The following is a 16,457-nucleotide window of genomic DNA, read 5'->3' as shown; positions in this document are numbered from 1 at the left end:
GTAATGAGTCAGGATGACTGACCTCCCTTCAAGATTTCAGGCCAGGCAGCAGCTTACACAATTGGAACAGCTTTTATCTTGTTTCTACATCTGAATATACTGTCAGTCTGCTGGAGCTGTGGTGGAGGGCGAGCTATGATTGGCACTAATCATTCCCACTTAGGAAGCCCTCCAAGTCTCTATTCTGCTTATAAAGACAAATGAAAATATCAAACACTGTTATCACCTTGTTCTACACAATAACTGGTTTTGCAGAAAATAATTTCCTAAAGGAACAGTTTTTATGATGACAGTGTGGTGTTACAGTGGTGCTAGCAAACAAATGAACAATACAACATGTTGATGCTTTATCAAATGGAAAACACTCCCATCAGAGTTAACATCAATTTACATGGTGTAGCCTGAGGGTGGGGATCTCTTCCAGGGCTTCTGCTTACTTTCATGATTTTTTACCTGATATATAAGAATCCTTTCATTTAATGCACAAGAATAGATACTGAAATCTCCAATACAGCAGGTTCATCTGAAACCATGAATGCCTCTTACAGACATAGTAAATCTGAACACATAGCAAAGAGCACATATGAAAGAAACTTTCCTACACTAACTGCACATGAAAATAAACTGGTATTTTACTCCCTTTCCTGACTGCAATAACATTAAACTCTTGGAAAATACCGCAGTGTTTTAAAACAATAATTATACTAATTTAAATCTATGTTCATGTTTCATTTGTTTGTACTCCTTGATATGGCAGATGTAAAGATAGAGCAGGCAGGACACTTTGTCAGACAAGACCAGGGCAATTCAATTAGCTGGGTTATGCTTCCATCCCATCATTAACTACAGCATTTGCCACCATACACTTAATGCAAACAGAAGTGCAAATTATCCCTGCTGTGATCTGCTAGTCTCCTGGAAAAAGCATGTTCTCCCAGGTTAGCAGCTTCTATGCAGCAAACAATCAGCTGTCCTGCAAAGGAGGACAGAAATAATAATTCCTGATACTATTGACTATTAAAATATTGACATAACAGGGGACAAAAAAATAGAGAGGAAGCAACTTTCTTCACTGTTTACCTAAAAAACAAACTCATGTTGAACTTGGTCTGCTAGAGTATTAGATAAATTCTCATTGAAACAATGCATTCATAACCTCTCCTGGGTGAATTTTGTTAATTATAAGCCTGGCCCTGTGGGCACATGCCCTCAAACAGATCAAGGCTCATGAAGCAGCATAAAGCTGTGCAAACTTTACCTTTGAGCTGCAAAGGAGCTAAGCCACCTGCAAACAGCACATGAAGATACCACATAAATACCAGAGCAACCTCATGCTGTAAAGGAGTAAATGAAGAAAGCAACAAGATGTGAAGCAAACAGAGCTGTGGGAAACTCAAGGTTAATTTCAAATGAAGAAGTGATACAGAAGCTTGGGTTCAGGAGTATGTCATATATTTTACAGCACTTTTGCACCAGTTTGGTTTTTTTTCTTAGTAGATTATTTATGAACAGAAGATTCTGATAAGAAGGAAAGATACTTTCTCAATATGATGCATACCCAGTAATTTTTAAATTTTTTTTTCCAATGCTGGAAGAACTTCACATAGAAATACAATCTCTGCTCAACAAATTTCAGTTTATGGCAGTAAATTACTCTTTATAAGCAATACAAGAATATTGAAATTTATCTCTAATTCTCTCTGTACAGTACATGCTGAAGAAGAGAAAATAACAAGACATTACAAATGAAAGCCCAACCCCTTGAAAGCAGAGAAATGCTGTTTTTCTGTGTCGCAGTTGAATAATAGTTGGACAGAAGAATTAATCTGGGGCTGGAAACCACAGTCTTAGTTTGAACTCAGCATTGTGCACAAAGCCCAAAGATGAGCAGCATCCAGACATCCAGATTTTGGTCATCAGAGTAGTAATTGTTTTAATCTGTTTTTCTAAAATGCAATGGCAGAAAAACAAAATTAAAGAAAAGCCGCTGGACAATAACATTCTGAAAATAAACTTCTACCAAGAAAATAAACTTTAGAATTATTTACCTGTTTAACACAAAAATATATGCTTTATGGTAGGACTTTTTTTTAGAAAATGTATTTCAAAGTTCTAGATAATAAAAATGCCATGAATCACAGCATTATTTTCAAAATGTCACAAAATTCCTTTTAGATTTATTTCAATAAAATTGCAATTTAAAATTAATTTTAGTCTTTGAGCCACTTAACCATATGAAATCCTATTCAAATAGCTAAATGTGCAGATAGGCTGTGTATTTAAGCTGACCAGAAGAGCTGACCAGGCATTACTATAAAATCCTGTTCAGAACAGTTGGACTGGCCACCAGTGCCTCTCTCAGCCACAGAAACATGGCTGATGAGAACCAAACAGATGGTCCCTCCAAACTAGCAATGTTTCCTTACATTCCCTACACCTCTCTAGCTTCCAAACTTCCTGTAATTGGCCTGATTTTTTCCCAGCCAAAAAGAACTTCCTTAAAAATTCAAACTACATTTTAGAACTGCTAAGAATTACTTTACAATATTTCCTCTTAGGCTGCAGCATAAATGACTACATTTCAATTACTTCCTTCCTCTGAATTAGATGGGCTATTTGGCATTGGGGGAAAGTAAGTAATTTTTATTCAATCCAACTTTTAAATTTTGATGATAGTATCAAATACTGCAATTTAGCACAATATACAAAGAGGTCATACTTTATTACTATAGACAGTTCTACCTTCTTCTTCCTTTCTCCCCTCCCCTTTATTACCAGCATATTTTCTCCTTTTGGTAAAACTATCCTCATGAGACCTTATTTTGCAAAGCATGGAGCAGAAAAGGCAAATAAGAGTGCTTCTGAACATTACATCTTAAAATGACAGAAAATAACTTAAATAAGAGTGGATGATATAATTGACCTGAGTGCCTACTTGTCATTTACGCTAAAGTCCCAATGAAGCCAGGCAGCTCTGAGCACTGGGATCACTTTCAATAATGGGAATCATGACAGAGTAATATATTTCACAGAAGTCTCATAGCAGTGTACTTTCCAGCTATATTATATGCCCATAATTTGGGATTCTTTGGTCCAGGATTCTACACCATTGTGGTATGGGCTTTCTGTAGTAACTGTGCTTGATTTTTTAAGATTCCCTAGTAGCCGCTGACAAGAGGACAAAAGAAGATTTGAGATCTATAGTTAACATTTAAGCCCAATAGCTACAGTAATTGATTAGTTCTCCATGGACTTTTTTGGTCACTGAGGTGTGTACAGAGACTACAGGAGATTATTTTATTGTGTAATTTTCACAGCGCAGCAGGGTACCTTGACAATGGGCTGGATACCACCCTCCTGACAAAACACCACGGGGGAGGGATCAGAGTGAAGAAAACTCAGAGAGCAGATTCACTCCATAACAAGCAGGGGGTAGGACTTTTTCGTTCCTGGGAAAGAAGCAAGATTTCTGGCCCCACAATTTGTAGATAAATCTGAGATCTCCTGGGGGACAGAGTCATTTTTGTTGGGAGTTACAGCCCACTTCAGCCCTAGAGGTATCAGAGGCCTTACCCAGTTCCTTGGCTACTGAGCTATTTAATAGCTAACATGTTGAAAAAGGCTTCTTGAAACAGTTATATCGGGTACTGAGCCAGAATAGGGCCAGAGGGTTAAGCAACAGATGCGTAAGAGCTGCAAAGCTGGTTTTGTTTTTGGGGTGGGCGGATGTAAAGAAATTGAAAGTAGACATGGAAATGATGAAGGTTGATGGCTTAAGACATTCTGAAAAACAATGTCTCCTCATTAGCCATAGATCAAGCTAGCATTGACCACAGCAACTATTACAAACTCTTTTGAAACAGCTCAAAAGTGAGTTGGAGGGGCCTTTACTACAGCTAGAACAGGAGCTGGTGAATCCCTGTTGAGGAAACCAACAGCAGTGTGGGATGTGGAGATGGCTCATGCACTTGCATCTTCCACAAACTAAACTCCAGCTATCAGTGCATTCTGTATCTGCCATCCAAGAGACTGCAACTTATATTTTGGTATGAACTAGCAACAGTTGTTCAAATGCCTGTTTATACACTTGATCCTGGTCTCAGTTATTTTCAGTTCCAAGTGTTTTTTAGTAATATCTCAACTCATGCTCAGAAATCCAGACATGAGCCTGACTCTTCCAAACTCGAGGCCAAGTTTGCCTCAGTTGTTGGGTGCTGTATTTCAGGAACCTTGCATGGGCCTGACCTTCAGAAGACGAATACTCAGAACTTTCAAAATACACAACACCCAAAGCACCCTCCAACTGGATTAATAAAAATGAAGGCACTCAGAAGTTGGTAGTTACTTTTGGAAATCTTACACATAACTAGAGCAGACTGGTTGACAAGAAAAGCAGAAATCACTGGTAACCATAAAAAGATCCATGTGTTGCTGTGCTCAAGGTACTTACAGTGTAAACTTTACTCCCATTCATAGTGGCATAGTTAATGGCAAAAGGGTTTGCCCTTTATGTCCAGTAACCATATTTTACTCTATATCTCTAGAGAGCAGGAGTCTGTATAAGCAATGAGAGAGAGGGGAAAAGAGTTGATGGATTACCAGTTTTTCTCCTGGTGGTGAATTCAGCTGTCTGGAATCATGAATGCTAGTACAGGAGGAAACAAGATAATTATCTTTTGTCAAAACTATGATATAATAAATGTTAATATAATCTCAAAGGGAGGTACAGTTCAGAATATCTTTTAAAAAGACAAAACAGATCGTGAAACAAAGTTTGCTTTTAACTATGTATAAACAGTCTTTGATCAATCAACTGAATCCTTAGAAAGGGATGATATATCACAAAACACAACAAAACACCCCTACCACAGTTGGGTAAGTGCTCAAACTTTGCTCACAGAAAGAATGATAGCAGTTGGCAGGGAGACCCAACCAAATTATTAGAGTGGAAATTTTTTGTTTTTATATAAATTAGCACAGTTCTCTCCTTCTGGAAGCTGTAATCACTACAGAGTAAAATGGATTGGTAGTGCTGCATTATAAATGCATCTGGCATCAGATAGAATTTTTTCCTGAGGGTTGTCATCAGAGTTCGTGGCTTTTTGTTTCCTCTTCTGCATCCTCAGATAGACCTGTAAAGCAAAAAGGAGATGCTTAAAAATTTAGTGCAGTTGGCAACTACATGCACTATATTGTTGATTCTATCAGTTTGTGAAAGTCTTGGTTAGAGCTGGAGGAAACAATTTATTACATGCAAAACACTTAGGAAAAAAAAGCTTATCTTGCAAATTCAAGTGCTCACAAGTTCAGAAATTAAAAAAAAAATAGTGCAATAAAGGCAATTTCACATCAGCTTTTCTATACATATCATGTTTGATAACAGTTCAAACTACAAAATTGTGGACTACATTTGCACCAGAAAAAATGACAGAGAACAACTGGGCATATGATCTGAGACACAGTTACTCCAATTTACTACTTGCATTTATTCTGTACCTTTTTGTGGGAAAAAATGACAATACAAGTTGCAAAACAATAGAAAATTGAATGCATACACTCATTAACAAGGATTTACTTGGATATATAGAAAGATAGATAGAAAGATGAAAGAGAGAGAGAAAGAGGGAGGAAAAGAGAAAGAAGGAAAGGAAAAGGAAAAGGAAAATGAAAAGGAAAAGGAAAAGGAAGAGGAAGAGGAAAAGGAAAAGGAAAAGGAAAAGGAAAAGGAAAAGGAAAAGGAAAAGGAAAAGGAAAAGGAAAAGGAAAAGGAAAAGGAAAAGGAAAAGGAAAAAAGAAAGAGACTATCAAATAGCCATACTCTTACATTGAAGGTAACTTCTGCTATAAGCCATGAATTCTGTCAGGTTCATTATTGCTAAGATTATTATCCTATCCAAGATTGATTAATAATCTTAGCAATAATGAACCTGACAGAATTTGAAAGGGAGATAGGGACTCATAGAAAGTTGCTTCAAATATCTAGGAAGAAAGAAAACAGTGGATGATCACACAAATTTTTACACACACATACTTGAATGACTAAAATTAGAAGTTATTTCACCCAGAAGCTTCTTACATATGCACTCTTAGTTTAGATTGAAAATTATTTAAATCCTTTTCTAATTAATTTAAGCAATCCAAAACAAATTGACACGATTTCCAAATGATATATGACAAATAATAAAATAACACACAGATTTTATGAGGTTTGTTTTGATATGCTTTTTTTCCTCCTTCTCTGAAGAAGGCTAAAATCCCTCTACATACAATGAATTGATCCAGCAGATCAGTAGAATAAAAATGTGAACATCCAATGTTCTAAACCAAAGCCACCAGTCTCCTGTCAGCCTAATTGCTTTTACAATCATGTTCACACAGAATTAGCACCAACAAACTTCATAGAATTAAATCCATGTGCTTTCATTTATATCGGTGCAATTTCACATGATCAAAACAATCTAGATTTATTTTCCAGCTTTTATTTTACACTTCCAATGTTTTTGGTGCTTGGGGATTTTAGAATTTACAGTGGTTTTCATGGGTGATGGTACTAAACTGAACAAATGTTAGCTCAAGCCTTGAGATAAAAAGACTAAAGCAGTAAAATTTCGGCAACAGCTGGAAGCCCAAAGCCCTGAGGGTCTGAGAAGTTCCCCTTAGTGATGTTGCCACTTTTTTTTTTAAGGACAATTAAAAGCCTCATGTTAAGAGCTGACTTGGGGCTCCAAAGGTCAGCCCTCGAGTGGCCATTCCTTTGTTCAAAGCTCTCATCACGTTGCCCACGCTGGGATGCCAAAGGGACCAGCAGCAGGTCCCATCTTGTTTCATCAGTGATCATGGGGAAGGAGGTAGGTAGCATGATAAGGAAACTTATGGATTATAGGAAACCAAGATGAGGTACAAACATTGGGGAGGATAAAGAAATATTGCTCTAGGACCAAGAGATTAACAAATATAAGGTAGAGGGGATACTGCTTGAAATGCACCATGGAAATAACAAACTTTAACTTTTTCCACTGCGCTACTTCTGCAGAGCTTTCCTGAGCAAGTATCGGTGTTCAAGTTGTGCACTGGCAGTGAAACACTCACCATGTAGCTCCATGCAGTGTAGAAACCAGTGCAAAGCTACAGTTAACACTGTTTCCTGACTACATAGCTTTGTTGAGCTGTTTGGAGATCTGCCTAAAAAAAGTACCTGAGAATATCTTGATTTCACACCACAGTCAATGAAAATAGTGCCAGAATTATGAAACTGGCTGCTGCACACTCCTATAAAAGCTAGACACACACAAAATCTGAATGAGAAACAGAAAAAAAAGGAGTTTTGACTATGGTCAGCTCTTTGTACCCAAAAAGAATGGTTGCAGATTTACCAGAGACCAAGAGTTTACCAACTGTGCATTGGTGTAGCACATTTAAGCCATGACACTGCCACTGCACAGTGCCCTCAGCCTCTTGACATTTGAGGACTGGCTGGCTACTGGGCCTCTAAGAAGCATAACAAAACAGAAATTAAAGAAGGGAGGTTTACAAAAATATCTGGGGGAAAAATACCTCTCAATGAGAAAAAAAAAAAAACTCATTAAAAAAAAAACTCTCAAAGCTCTATCATAATGCACTTTTTTCCTTTGTTAGGCTGAAAACATGGCCTGTTAAAAATTAAAGAGTAATTATAAACTTACCCAAAAAAATTCTTTGAGACAAAAAATAGTGCCCAGTGCCCAAGACACTGCCTTCAAAATCTGTTACTTCCCTAAAATTAACTTCTTACAAGTAACCCTTGTGTCTATTTCTACAAATTGCTGTGCCAAAGTGAACCATGAATGGTTACTTTCATGAAAAGCCATGGATCCACTAAATCTAACACATTTACTGTAATTACTGGCTGGCAGAACTGCAGTCACAGAGCAGGATTTACCCTGGTTTCACACAAGTTTGCACAGCAGCCCTATAGGTTCCAGCTATAGGGAACCTGGAATACTTCTGCATGGATCAAAGAACTACTACATGAGTAAATTGGGAGAGGTGAGCTGCCAGGTGAGGCACAGATTGCAGCTATTTTTATTGTGCAACTCCAAAATGGGAGGCAATGCAGAATCAGGAAAATACTGCTTGCAATAACCAGCCTTCCCACCTCTACCCTGTATTTTTTCTGACATGTAACTTTTATTAATCATCTAAGAGAACAACATAAATGTCACATTGATCTAACTGGCACATTCTACATTGTAGCAGATGAGGTAATTAGCATCAGAGAGGTTTCTCATTAGCATATTCCAACAAGCTTAGGCAGATCCTAAAAAATACCAGGTATAAATATAAATTCTGAAGATTAAGGCTTCTTTACCTCATTTCATCAGGAAAAAAAAGCTTCCTTTCATCTTCATATCCCCCATTATGAAGTTCTCTCTTGTTTTTGTTTTAGAGAGTATCCAAAAATCCTATCATAATAACACTGGTCTGAGCACATACACTTAGAGAAATGTATATTGAAAGGTTTATGTCTCTGTTTATTAACACAGCTACAAACTGGGAAGCTGCTTTTGGAAATGATCGTGGTAAGTTTTAACTCAGCAGTAGGCAACTCCAAGCACCTCCAAGAGCTTTTGGAGTTCAGTTTTCAAAACAGAGCCAGAATACATTATTATATTAATATCCTGATTAGTAACATGAGATGGAGGATATCTGACACCAAGAAAGTCACTTAAATCCCTCAAATGCTATGTATTTGTCAATTAGCACCCTCAAGAAAGCAGCTTCTATAAACAAAGACACAGAATACTTCAATCATGTTATTCACCTCTTCAAAAGCATGACTTAATACACACATATCATTGAGTCACAGAAAGTTCATTTGTAGATCAAAATGTACTTTTGAGGCTTGAAAACAAAGTTCAAAGAAAATCAGTTACAGTGACAGAAGCACCAAAGACAGCAGAAAACCCCCAACTTTCCTGGGATTATTATTCATGCAGTTAGAAGGAAAAAAAAAGAAAAAACAAAAAACCCCAATGACACATTTAAAGGGAGAGATGACATTTGAGCATGATGGAGGAGAAAGAATCATTTTCTGTAGTCATAAATTGTTCACACTCATCATGATGCTGTAAGGTTTAAAGATATTCAGGTTAAATAATTAGGCAATGGAAGAAACTACCCAGGGAGGTGGCTAAGTCAGGGATATGAGAAGTTTGCAGAGATAGGGCAGATGAAATCCTAGTGGGGATAGTGAAAAGGAAGATACACAGGTTTTGAATTGGATGACCTAAAGGATCTTCTCCAATCCTATCATTTATGCTGCTATGATTCATGCTGAGGAGAACATTTTGGACCCTTTTGAATTACTGGCTGAGTTTCCTGGATACTATTGTACATTAGTCTACTCTAAAGCATGCATAAAACTAAGTCAAAGTTGGCTTTGAAGTGTTTGATCTACAATATCCAATACTTCCAGTCTCTTTTTCATACAGTGACTCAGAAAAGAGCTGTTATAACAAGACAAAAGTTATTTTGAGTTCAGATTAAGTTAGAAAAGGGAGGCACCCTGTTCTTCAGCTATTCCCACCTAAAAGAGGAAAAAACCCACCCCGTCTCATGGCCTAATGGTCAGTATTGCTATTTCTAGACCTGACATAAGACAGCTTTAGAACAAACTACAGCTTTAAAGTAACTGTTTTTCATAAAATTTTGGATCCAAAACTAAATGTTCCAAATGACCAAAGTTAATAGCTTTTTGCTTTTTTGTTAACAAAAGATGACAGATTTTTCCCAGCACCTTTAAGTCATATTTCTGAAAATCATAATTCTTCTTTCAAGAAGGCCCATCTATTCATTATTAATAATTTTTTTTTCATTAAAAACTACTTGAGGAAATGTATACCACTTCCTTTTTCTTAGTATTTAGCCTTCGTTCTGTAAACACAATCCAAAGGGCTTTTCAAAAATTGAGGAAAGCACCAGTCTTGCTTATCAAACAGACACAGCTTAGCAAGAGTGAGTGCAAACTAGATTACTGTAAAATCAACAAGCTACAAACTTTCCTGTACTGCTTTAATGGGAGAAACTGGACTTCACCGGCATTCTGTATCACTTTTAATGGGCTAATAAGCTGAGAGGGGCCCCAGCATTGCCTCCCCCAGTCACCAGTGAGTCACTGACCACTGCACACATTATTTAAAAATGCTCAGAGTTTTGTATCAGGAAGTGGAGTGATGGTAGCTGAATAAGTGGGAAGCATGGCTGACTCATTTATTAAAGAATTGTGTAAAACAAATAAATTTGGTTTTCATTTAGTGTGACTGAGAGAAAGGGCTTCATTGAGTGAACTTTGCTTTGTCCCAAGGGACCATATACATCACAGGGTGGATAATGTGAAACAACCATTTCCACCCCTGTAAATGTGCCCCCCACCAACTGCGACTAACACGACAAATCCAACCTACACGAAGGTATCCCCTGCTACGTTTCTAAATGCCACAAAATAGCAGGGGTAGGAGGGGCAGCTCTGACCTTGGGGAAAGAGGAGGGTCTATTCCCACAAAACTCACAAAAACCTTGCTAAAGTCTTCCTTTTGTCATTCTGACTTGATAGTGGCATGTAGTAGCCGTGTAACACAATGGAGTTAATAAGGAGGTTACAATGACAAAGGACATTTACCAAATGTCCACAGAACGTTTTTTAATTAAGTTTTAAACAACTTACAAAGATTCTGTGCACTCATGCCTCTATGTATTAGCCCTCAGTATGGTTTCTTTAGGATTTTCTTCTGATTGGTATTTGGAAAATTCCCAAGACATATGAAATATTTCTCATATAAAGTTTGAAAACCAGGAAAAACATCCAGTGGCATCACTAAAATTTCCCAAGGTTCACACCTGCTTCTTCCAATGACTCCAATTACATACACATGTAAATATAAATACACACATACACACACTCCACATACACAGAGTTGGAATAAACACATTCTCTAAGAACTTTGGAGCTGTCAAACCACCAAACCCAGCTTACATACATATATATTAAGGAGATCAAGATGAATGAGATGCTAGTTAATTTGAAGCAATGTAGAGCTCTGTAAACAGGACTCTAGTAACAGTGTTTTAAGTTCCTCTTAGGAACAACAACAACAAAAAAATCCAAAAATTATTACAAAGCAAACTGAGTATGCTTGTAGAATGACAACCTGTTTAAAAAACAGTCACCTATCTAAAATCATGTCAAGGATCATTATTATATGAAGCACAAGTTTGATGAAGCCAAAATTTTGGATGAAAAATACTCATTTTCTCCAAATACCTGACGTCTCACAATCACCTACCAAATCCTGGACATTTTTCCCGGAAAGCTTGCAAAGGTTTAGAAAATTGATTGTTTTCACTTAGAGATGATCTCAAGAAGTCACAAATGACACATTTCAGCTGGAACTGATATTTCTTGCCAGGAAGTAAATCCTGCAAATGAGTTTGCTTTTCAGTAGCCAAACCTCCCTTCTTTCTCATTAGCTATCTGCCCTTGTCAGGGAGGTAAATTAATTCAGTGGCTTCTAAGCCAAATATGCACAATACAAATCTAAGACTTAAGTAATTATGGCCATACAAACACTGTTGCTTCAATTTATTCTTCATCATGCCTATATCTTCCCATTCACTGCAACCCACAATCCTATTAAGCTTTTCAGAAGAGTTGGGTCTTTAAGAATTTGCTTTCAGAAGAAAAAAACACTTGGACCATGCACCTTGAGATTAAACAGACTATAATATATTAAAACCAGGGTCTTTTTTGTGTGGACATAGCTCTTGGCTTTTTCCTGGGGAGAAGCAATGCCATAGCAATCAGTCTTTTGCCTGCCTGATTCGTTGTGCTGTTGTGTTGACTTCCCAGACCGACGACCAGTCAGCTGACTATTAACAAATCCTTTATCTTCCATCACCATGACAGATAGGCAAAACTCCAGGGGCAGGGTAGCTTTAGGGCAAGATTTTCCACCATTTTCATATGAATAGCAGTGAATCCTACTCCTGGAGACAACCACCCAGAGTCTGCCTGCAGGAAGATCTAAGAGCCTTCACTGATACCATATACATATATATATATATGCACACACACATTTATCTATTACAGGTTGCCTGCAGCTCACAATTAATGTCTTGAAGACCTACAACCTCCAAACATTCCTCATCTACATAATGTCACTTGAGCTAATACTGAGCAAACTTTTCAGCTGAGATTATTTTCATTTGAAATCTATAAATACGGGTCAAATAAAGCATAGGTCTATTTTCTGCTGAATTTATCAGAATTATTTGGTTAAAAATTAAATAACTACAGCATTTAAAAAAAAATTTAAATCCTTTGAATCTTCATTTCACACTGAAGCATTGCAAATAAACTTCCTTGAATATATATATATATATATATATATATATATTTAAAATAAGTTAGGTGATATGAAGTTAAAGTGAAATACTTCATTTGAGGAGAAAAAAAAGAAACCTGAATAAATCATTGGAGCTTGCCCCAAAAAAAACAAATGGTCCAATCTTTTTTTTCTTCAAGCCAGAAACTTTAAAAAAACCCAAAACCAGCCAGCTATTCACAGACCTCTATTCTTGTTAGTGTGTACCTGTAACTTAAGTCAAAATAGTGCAGTTATTCTCTTAACATGCCTGATATCATTGTTAGAATGAAGCTTTCAACAAACTTATTTATGATACATCCATATAAAGTACAGGCTGCTTTAGATAACACCATCTTCAGTAAAACATAGAGTAAAAAGTCTACTAAGTTTACAGTGGGGAAAAAAAACTCACTTTTTTCTGGAATAAAGAGTCTGGTACAAACTCGTATTTAGAGCCTGTGCTGTGCTTCTTGAATGAGTTTAACTTGTAGGGCCACAAAACTCAGTACATTATGTACTTTGTACATAAACATCACTTTCTCCAGCAGAGATTTCCAGCGTATCCATTATAGCCCATGGCTCCTCAACACCAGAAAGATATAATAAAACAGAAGAAATTCAAAAAGAACAGCATAAATTATTGTGTGATTTTGTGGAAAACAGAAAAGAGGGAGAGAAACAAAATAGCTACAGGCAGAGCAACATTAGGAATTGTTCAGTAAAACAGATATGAAAAAGGATCAAGAAGATGAAGTCAAGGAAAGGAATATTCAAGGCTGCTTTAATGTCATGTATTTTCCCTGGGGAAGTAGTGGAAGCCACATGGCTTATGACATTTTCAAATTAGTACCACAATGAAGACAAAAATCTGGTGGTCAGGGAGATGGTCAAACTGATACAACAAGAGTTTTCCATTTCTAACTTCTATTATTGTACAACGGATCTGAGGTGCTACAAATTCCTAAGTGCTGTGTAATATTCACAGAAACATCAGCTTTTGCTTACCATCAAGTATTCAGCAACTGAATGCTCTTCAGTATGTTGCTCCTTGTTAAAATGGAACATTACAGTGCAAATGATAAAATCATATTCAAGATTTCCATGGATTCTTCTGGAAATAACATACAACAGGATTTTACCATTTGATGTCATTTTTCCTTTGGAGTCTTGTGGGAAAAAATACTTTGGTAGAGAAAGAGGTTTGAAGAAAAATGTGTTAATAAAAAAAAAGAAGGAAAAACTACTTCTGTATAATACTTTCCAATCTTGAATTTCACCCATTTTTTTAAGCTACAGTATATCAGAAAAATGCTTTCAGGAGATTTTTCCCCAATGCAATCTTTTGATCAATCTCAGGGTTGGCTTAAAAGCAAAAGAACAAAATAAATAGAGCCTTTACTAAAGTAACAGATTAAATGTCTTACAAACGGACACGTAACTCCTTTCTATTGCTCACCAACATTCTGAATCTGATTTTTCTTGTTGTTGTCTTGGGGATTTTTGGTGCCATTTCCCCTTTTCTTAAAATCATATATTTGCAAACGCAAGGGGATTTTTGAGGGAGGGAGCAGCAGTGTGTAATAGAATCACAGCACAGGTGAAGTTGGAAGGGACCCACAAGGATCAAGTCCATCAAGTCCAATTCCTGCATGAAGGCACTTTGTATTTTTTATCTGATATGTATTATAAACTGTCTTAATATCTCAACATAATAAAGACCTCCTTATACCCACTACTTTCCCACTGCTAACAGTCTTCTCTCACACAAATAGAAGTGAGTTACCTCCTGCTACACCCCTGAATATTTCCAGGCATATCTTGGCCATAGTAACTATAATGGGAATTTCAGTACTCCCAACAAAAACAGTAAAGCTACTCAGATTTGATGATCCAATTAAGGATTCTTATAGCCCAATGCTGAACAGCAACTAGAAATTTCTGTGTCCTCCAACCTCACACCAATCAGCAGAACCAGGAGGAGGGCAGCACTTCGTTGGACTGAGCCTTTTATCACCTCCAGAAAGAGAGTAGAAGCCAACACACCAGCATCTAAGGCTTGGAATGATGAAAGTAACAGTTTTAAATGTATTATGGATTTTCTCATGGGCTCAGGAAGCAATAAAAACTAAGTACAGTCAGACTGCAGGAAACCAATATAGCTTTCATAATTTTTTGTGACTTTAGGGAAAACATGCTCAACTTTTATAGACAGCCAGTTCAGTATTACAAATTTTCAGGAAATGTCACTGCTATGGGATTCCCACAACAAATGCAGGTTATGTTGACATTACTGTTTTCTGCAAGGACACTGCTCAAAATAAATTCCTGCCATGTAAATGGTGTGAATTTACAATGCAACACAACTCCTTGATCACACACTTTTCACAGAATTGGATACAAAAGATGCTAGGAAAAGCAAGATTTCATTCTGGTGGTTATATAACATTGACTATTGATTAACAGGGTAAGTGCCTGAATAAAGCTAAGAAAGCAAAGACAAACATGCCAAATCAAAAAACCAATCCTTAGAGATCTAATAAGATTTAAAAATTCCAGAAAATACACTGAAGTGCAAGGAGAAGGAGACCTTTTGTTGTGCAGTGTTTCAATTTATCAATCAGTGCAGTTCTTTCCAAATCTGGAGGAAGTTTAGACAACATCAGTGGCTTGGCACATTTTAAAACAGAGTACCGAATTCCAGCATAGTTAAAGGGTATACCACAGATAGTTTAAAAAAAAAATAAATCCTTGATTTAAGGTCAGGTACTGTAAACACTTACTGTGGTTTACACATAAGTAATTCAACTGAACTTAAGGAGTCCTGTAGGAATTCTCACACATGCAAATGCATGCAGTCAAGCCTAATTTTCATACTATACAGTCTTTTAACCAGCCAACTAGTTTTCTCTTTTTATTCTGATGAGTAGTATAACATTGCCAGTTAAATATTATTAATTAATGCAAATAGTGATCTCTCTTAAAGTATGAAATTCAGGTTTCCCTGATAACAACATCCATTCACTAACATTTTTTTTCTTTTTTAATCTTTTACGCTTTACTGTGCCCATGACTTGCAAGTAATGTTGATATGGGGTTTTTGTGGGAGGTTATAAGTCTAAGAAGAATCTGGTGACATCACCCAAGGAAATGCCTAAGTCCTATATTACATTTAACTCAATACAATTTTGTTTAAATCTTTGGGACAGAACAGCATCTGTTTCCTAAGAAAGTGTTCTCAAAGGAGTCTCTGCTTTTACACATGGCAGTTCTGATCTCTCACTGCAGGAGAGCTTTACATCAAAGTTCACAAAAGCTCCAAAAGCTCCATTGGAGCCTCTCAAGGTGATAGTTTCAGCAAAATTATAGTGAGAGAAATGTTACTGAGAGACATTTTGTTACAGCAAAACTGAAATTCAAATACAGTAGATGAAGATTTATCAAAATGTAGACGTATTCCTACTGTGCCTGCCCATTATCTGTTCTGTGAGGACATTACAGTAAGCTGGATGCTATTTCTTCTCTCCCAGTGCATTTGCAGTTTACAGGTCTTGTTGCTGCAACCAAGGATATTGTTGGAAGAAATGTTTAGAAAGGAGTTGCAAGTTAAGGTATAGACCAGTTTTGGTTTAATCCTTACTTGGAATGGTGAAAGTGTTTTGCAGCCTCTCATCCATGAAATCACACTAAACAAGAAAATAAACATCATCCTCACAGTATTTTCAGCTAAAGGTGCAAAGATATGAAATGACCTGAATGAAACAGGCCAGCAGAAATGCATGACTGAACGACTGAAAACCATTCCTTCAAGCATGAAGATAACTAGTTTAATCCATAGATGATGAACAAGGAAACAGCAAAACATATGAACAACAACATGTATCAAATCTTTAAATAAACTGTTTAAAGTAGCACCTACTCTTCTCTCATGCCTTTCAGAAGGCAATAAAACTGTTGAAGCACTGTTGATAGGTCCAGGTATTAGAATCCAGATTCAATGGGTTGCTGTATGGACTACCAGCAGCTCAAGACAGATAGCTCCTTTAGGCATGGTGGAAT

General features: G+C 36.8%; 1 protein-coding gene across 3 annotated transcripts in view; it reads right to left on the bottom strand.

Annotated features, from left to right (window-relative positions):
- Positions 1-1,430: 1,430 nt before the first annotated feature.
- Positions 1,431-16,457, bottom strand: part of BBS9 (Bardet-Biedl syndrome 9) — a 291,661-nt gene continuing 276,634 nt past the window's right edge. For all 3 annotated transcript variants that reach the window (XM_063156843.1, XM_063156833.1, XM_063156849.1), the window contains one exon: positions 1,431-5,132. In XM_063156843.1, the coding sequence (XP_063012913.1) occupies positions 5,086-5,132 (47 nt within the window). In that variant the 3' untranslated portion in view covers positions 1,431-5,085. The remainder of the gene's footprint in view (positions 5,133-16,457) is intronic.

Source organism: Melospiza melodia, chromosome 1 (assembly GCF_035770615.1).
Source record: "Melospiza melodia melodia isolate bMelMel2 chromosome 1, bMelMel2.pri, whole genome shotgun sequence".
NCBI classification, from domain to species: domain Eukaryota; kingdom Metazoa; phylum Chordata; class Aves; order Passeriformes; family Passerellidae; genus Melospiza; species Melospiza melodia.
This window is presented reverse-complemented; position numbering and strand designations above follow the sequence as displayed.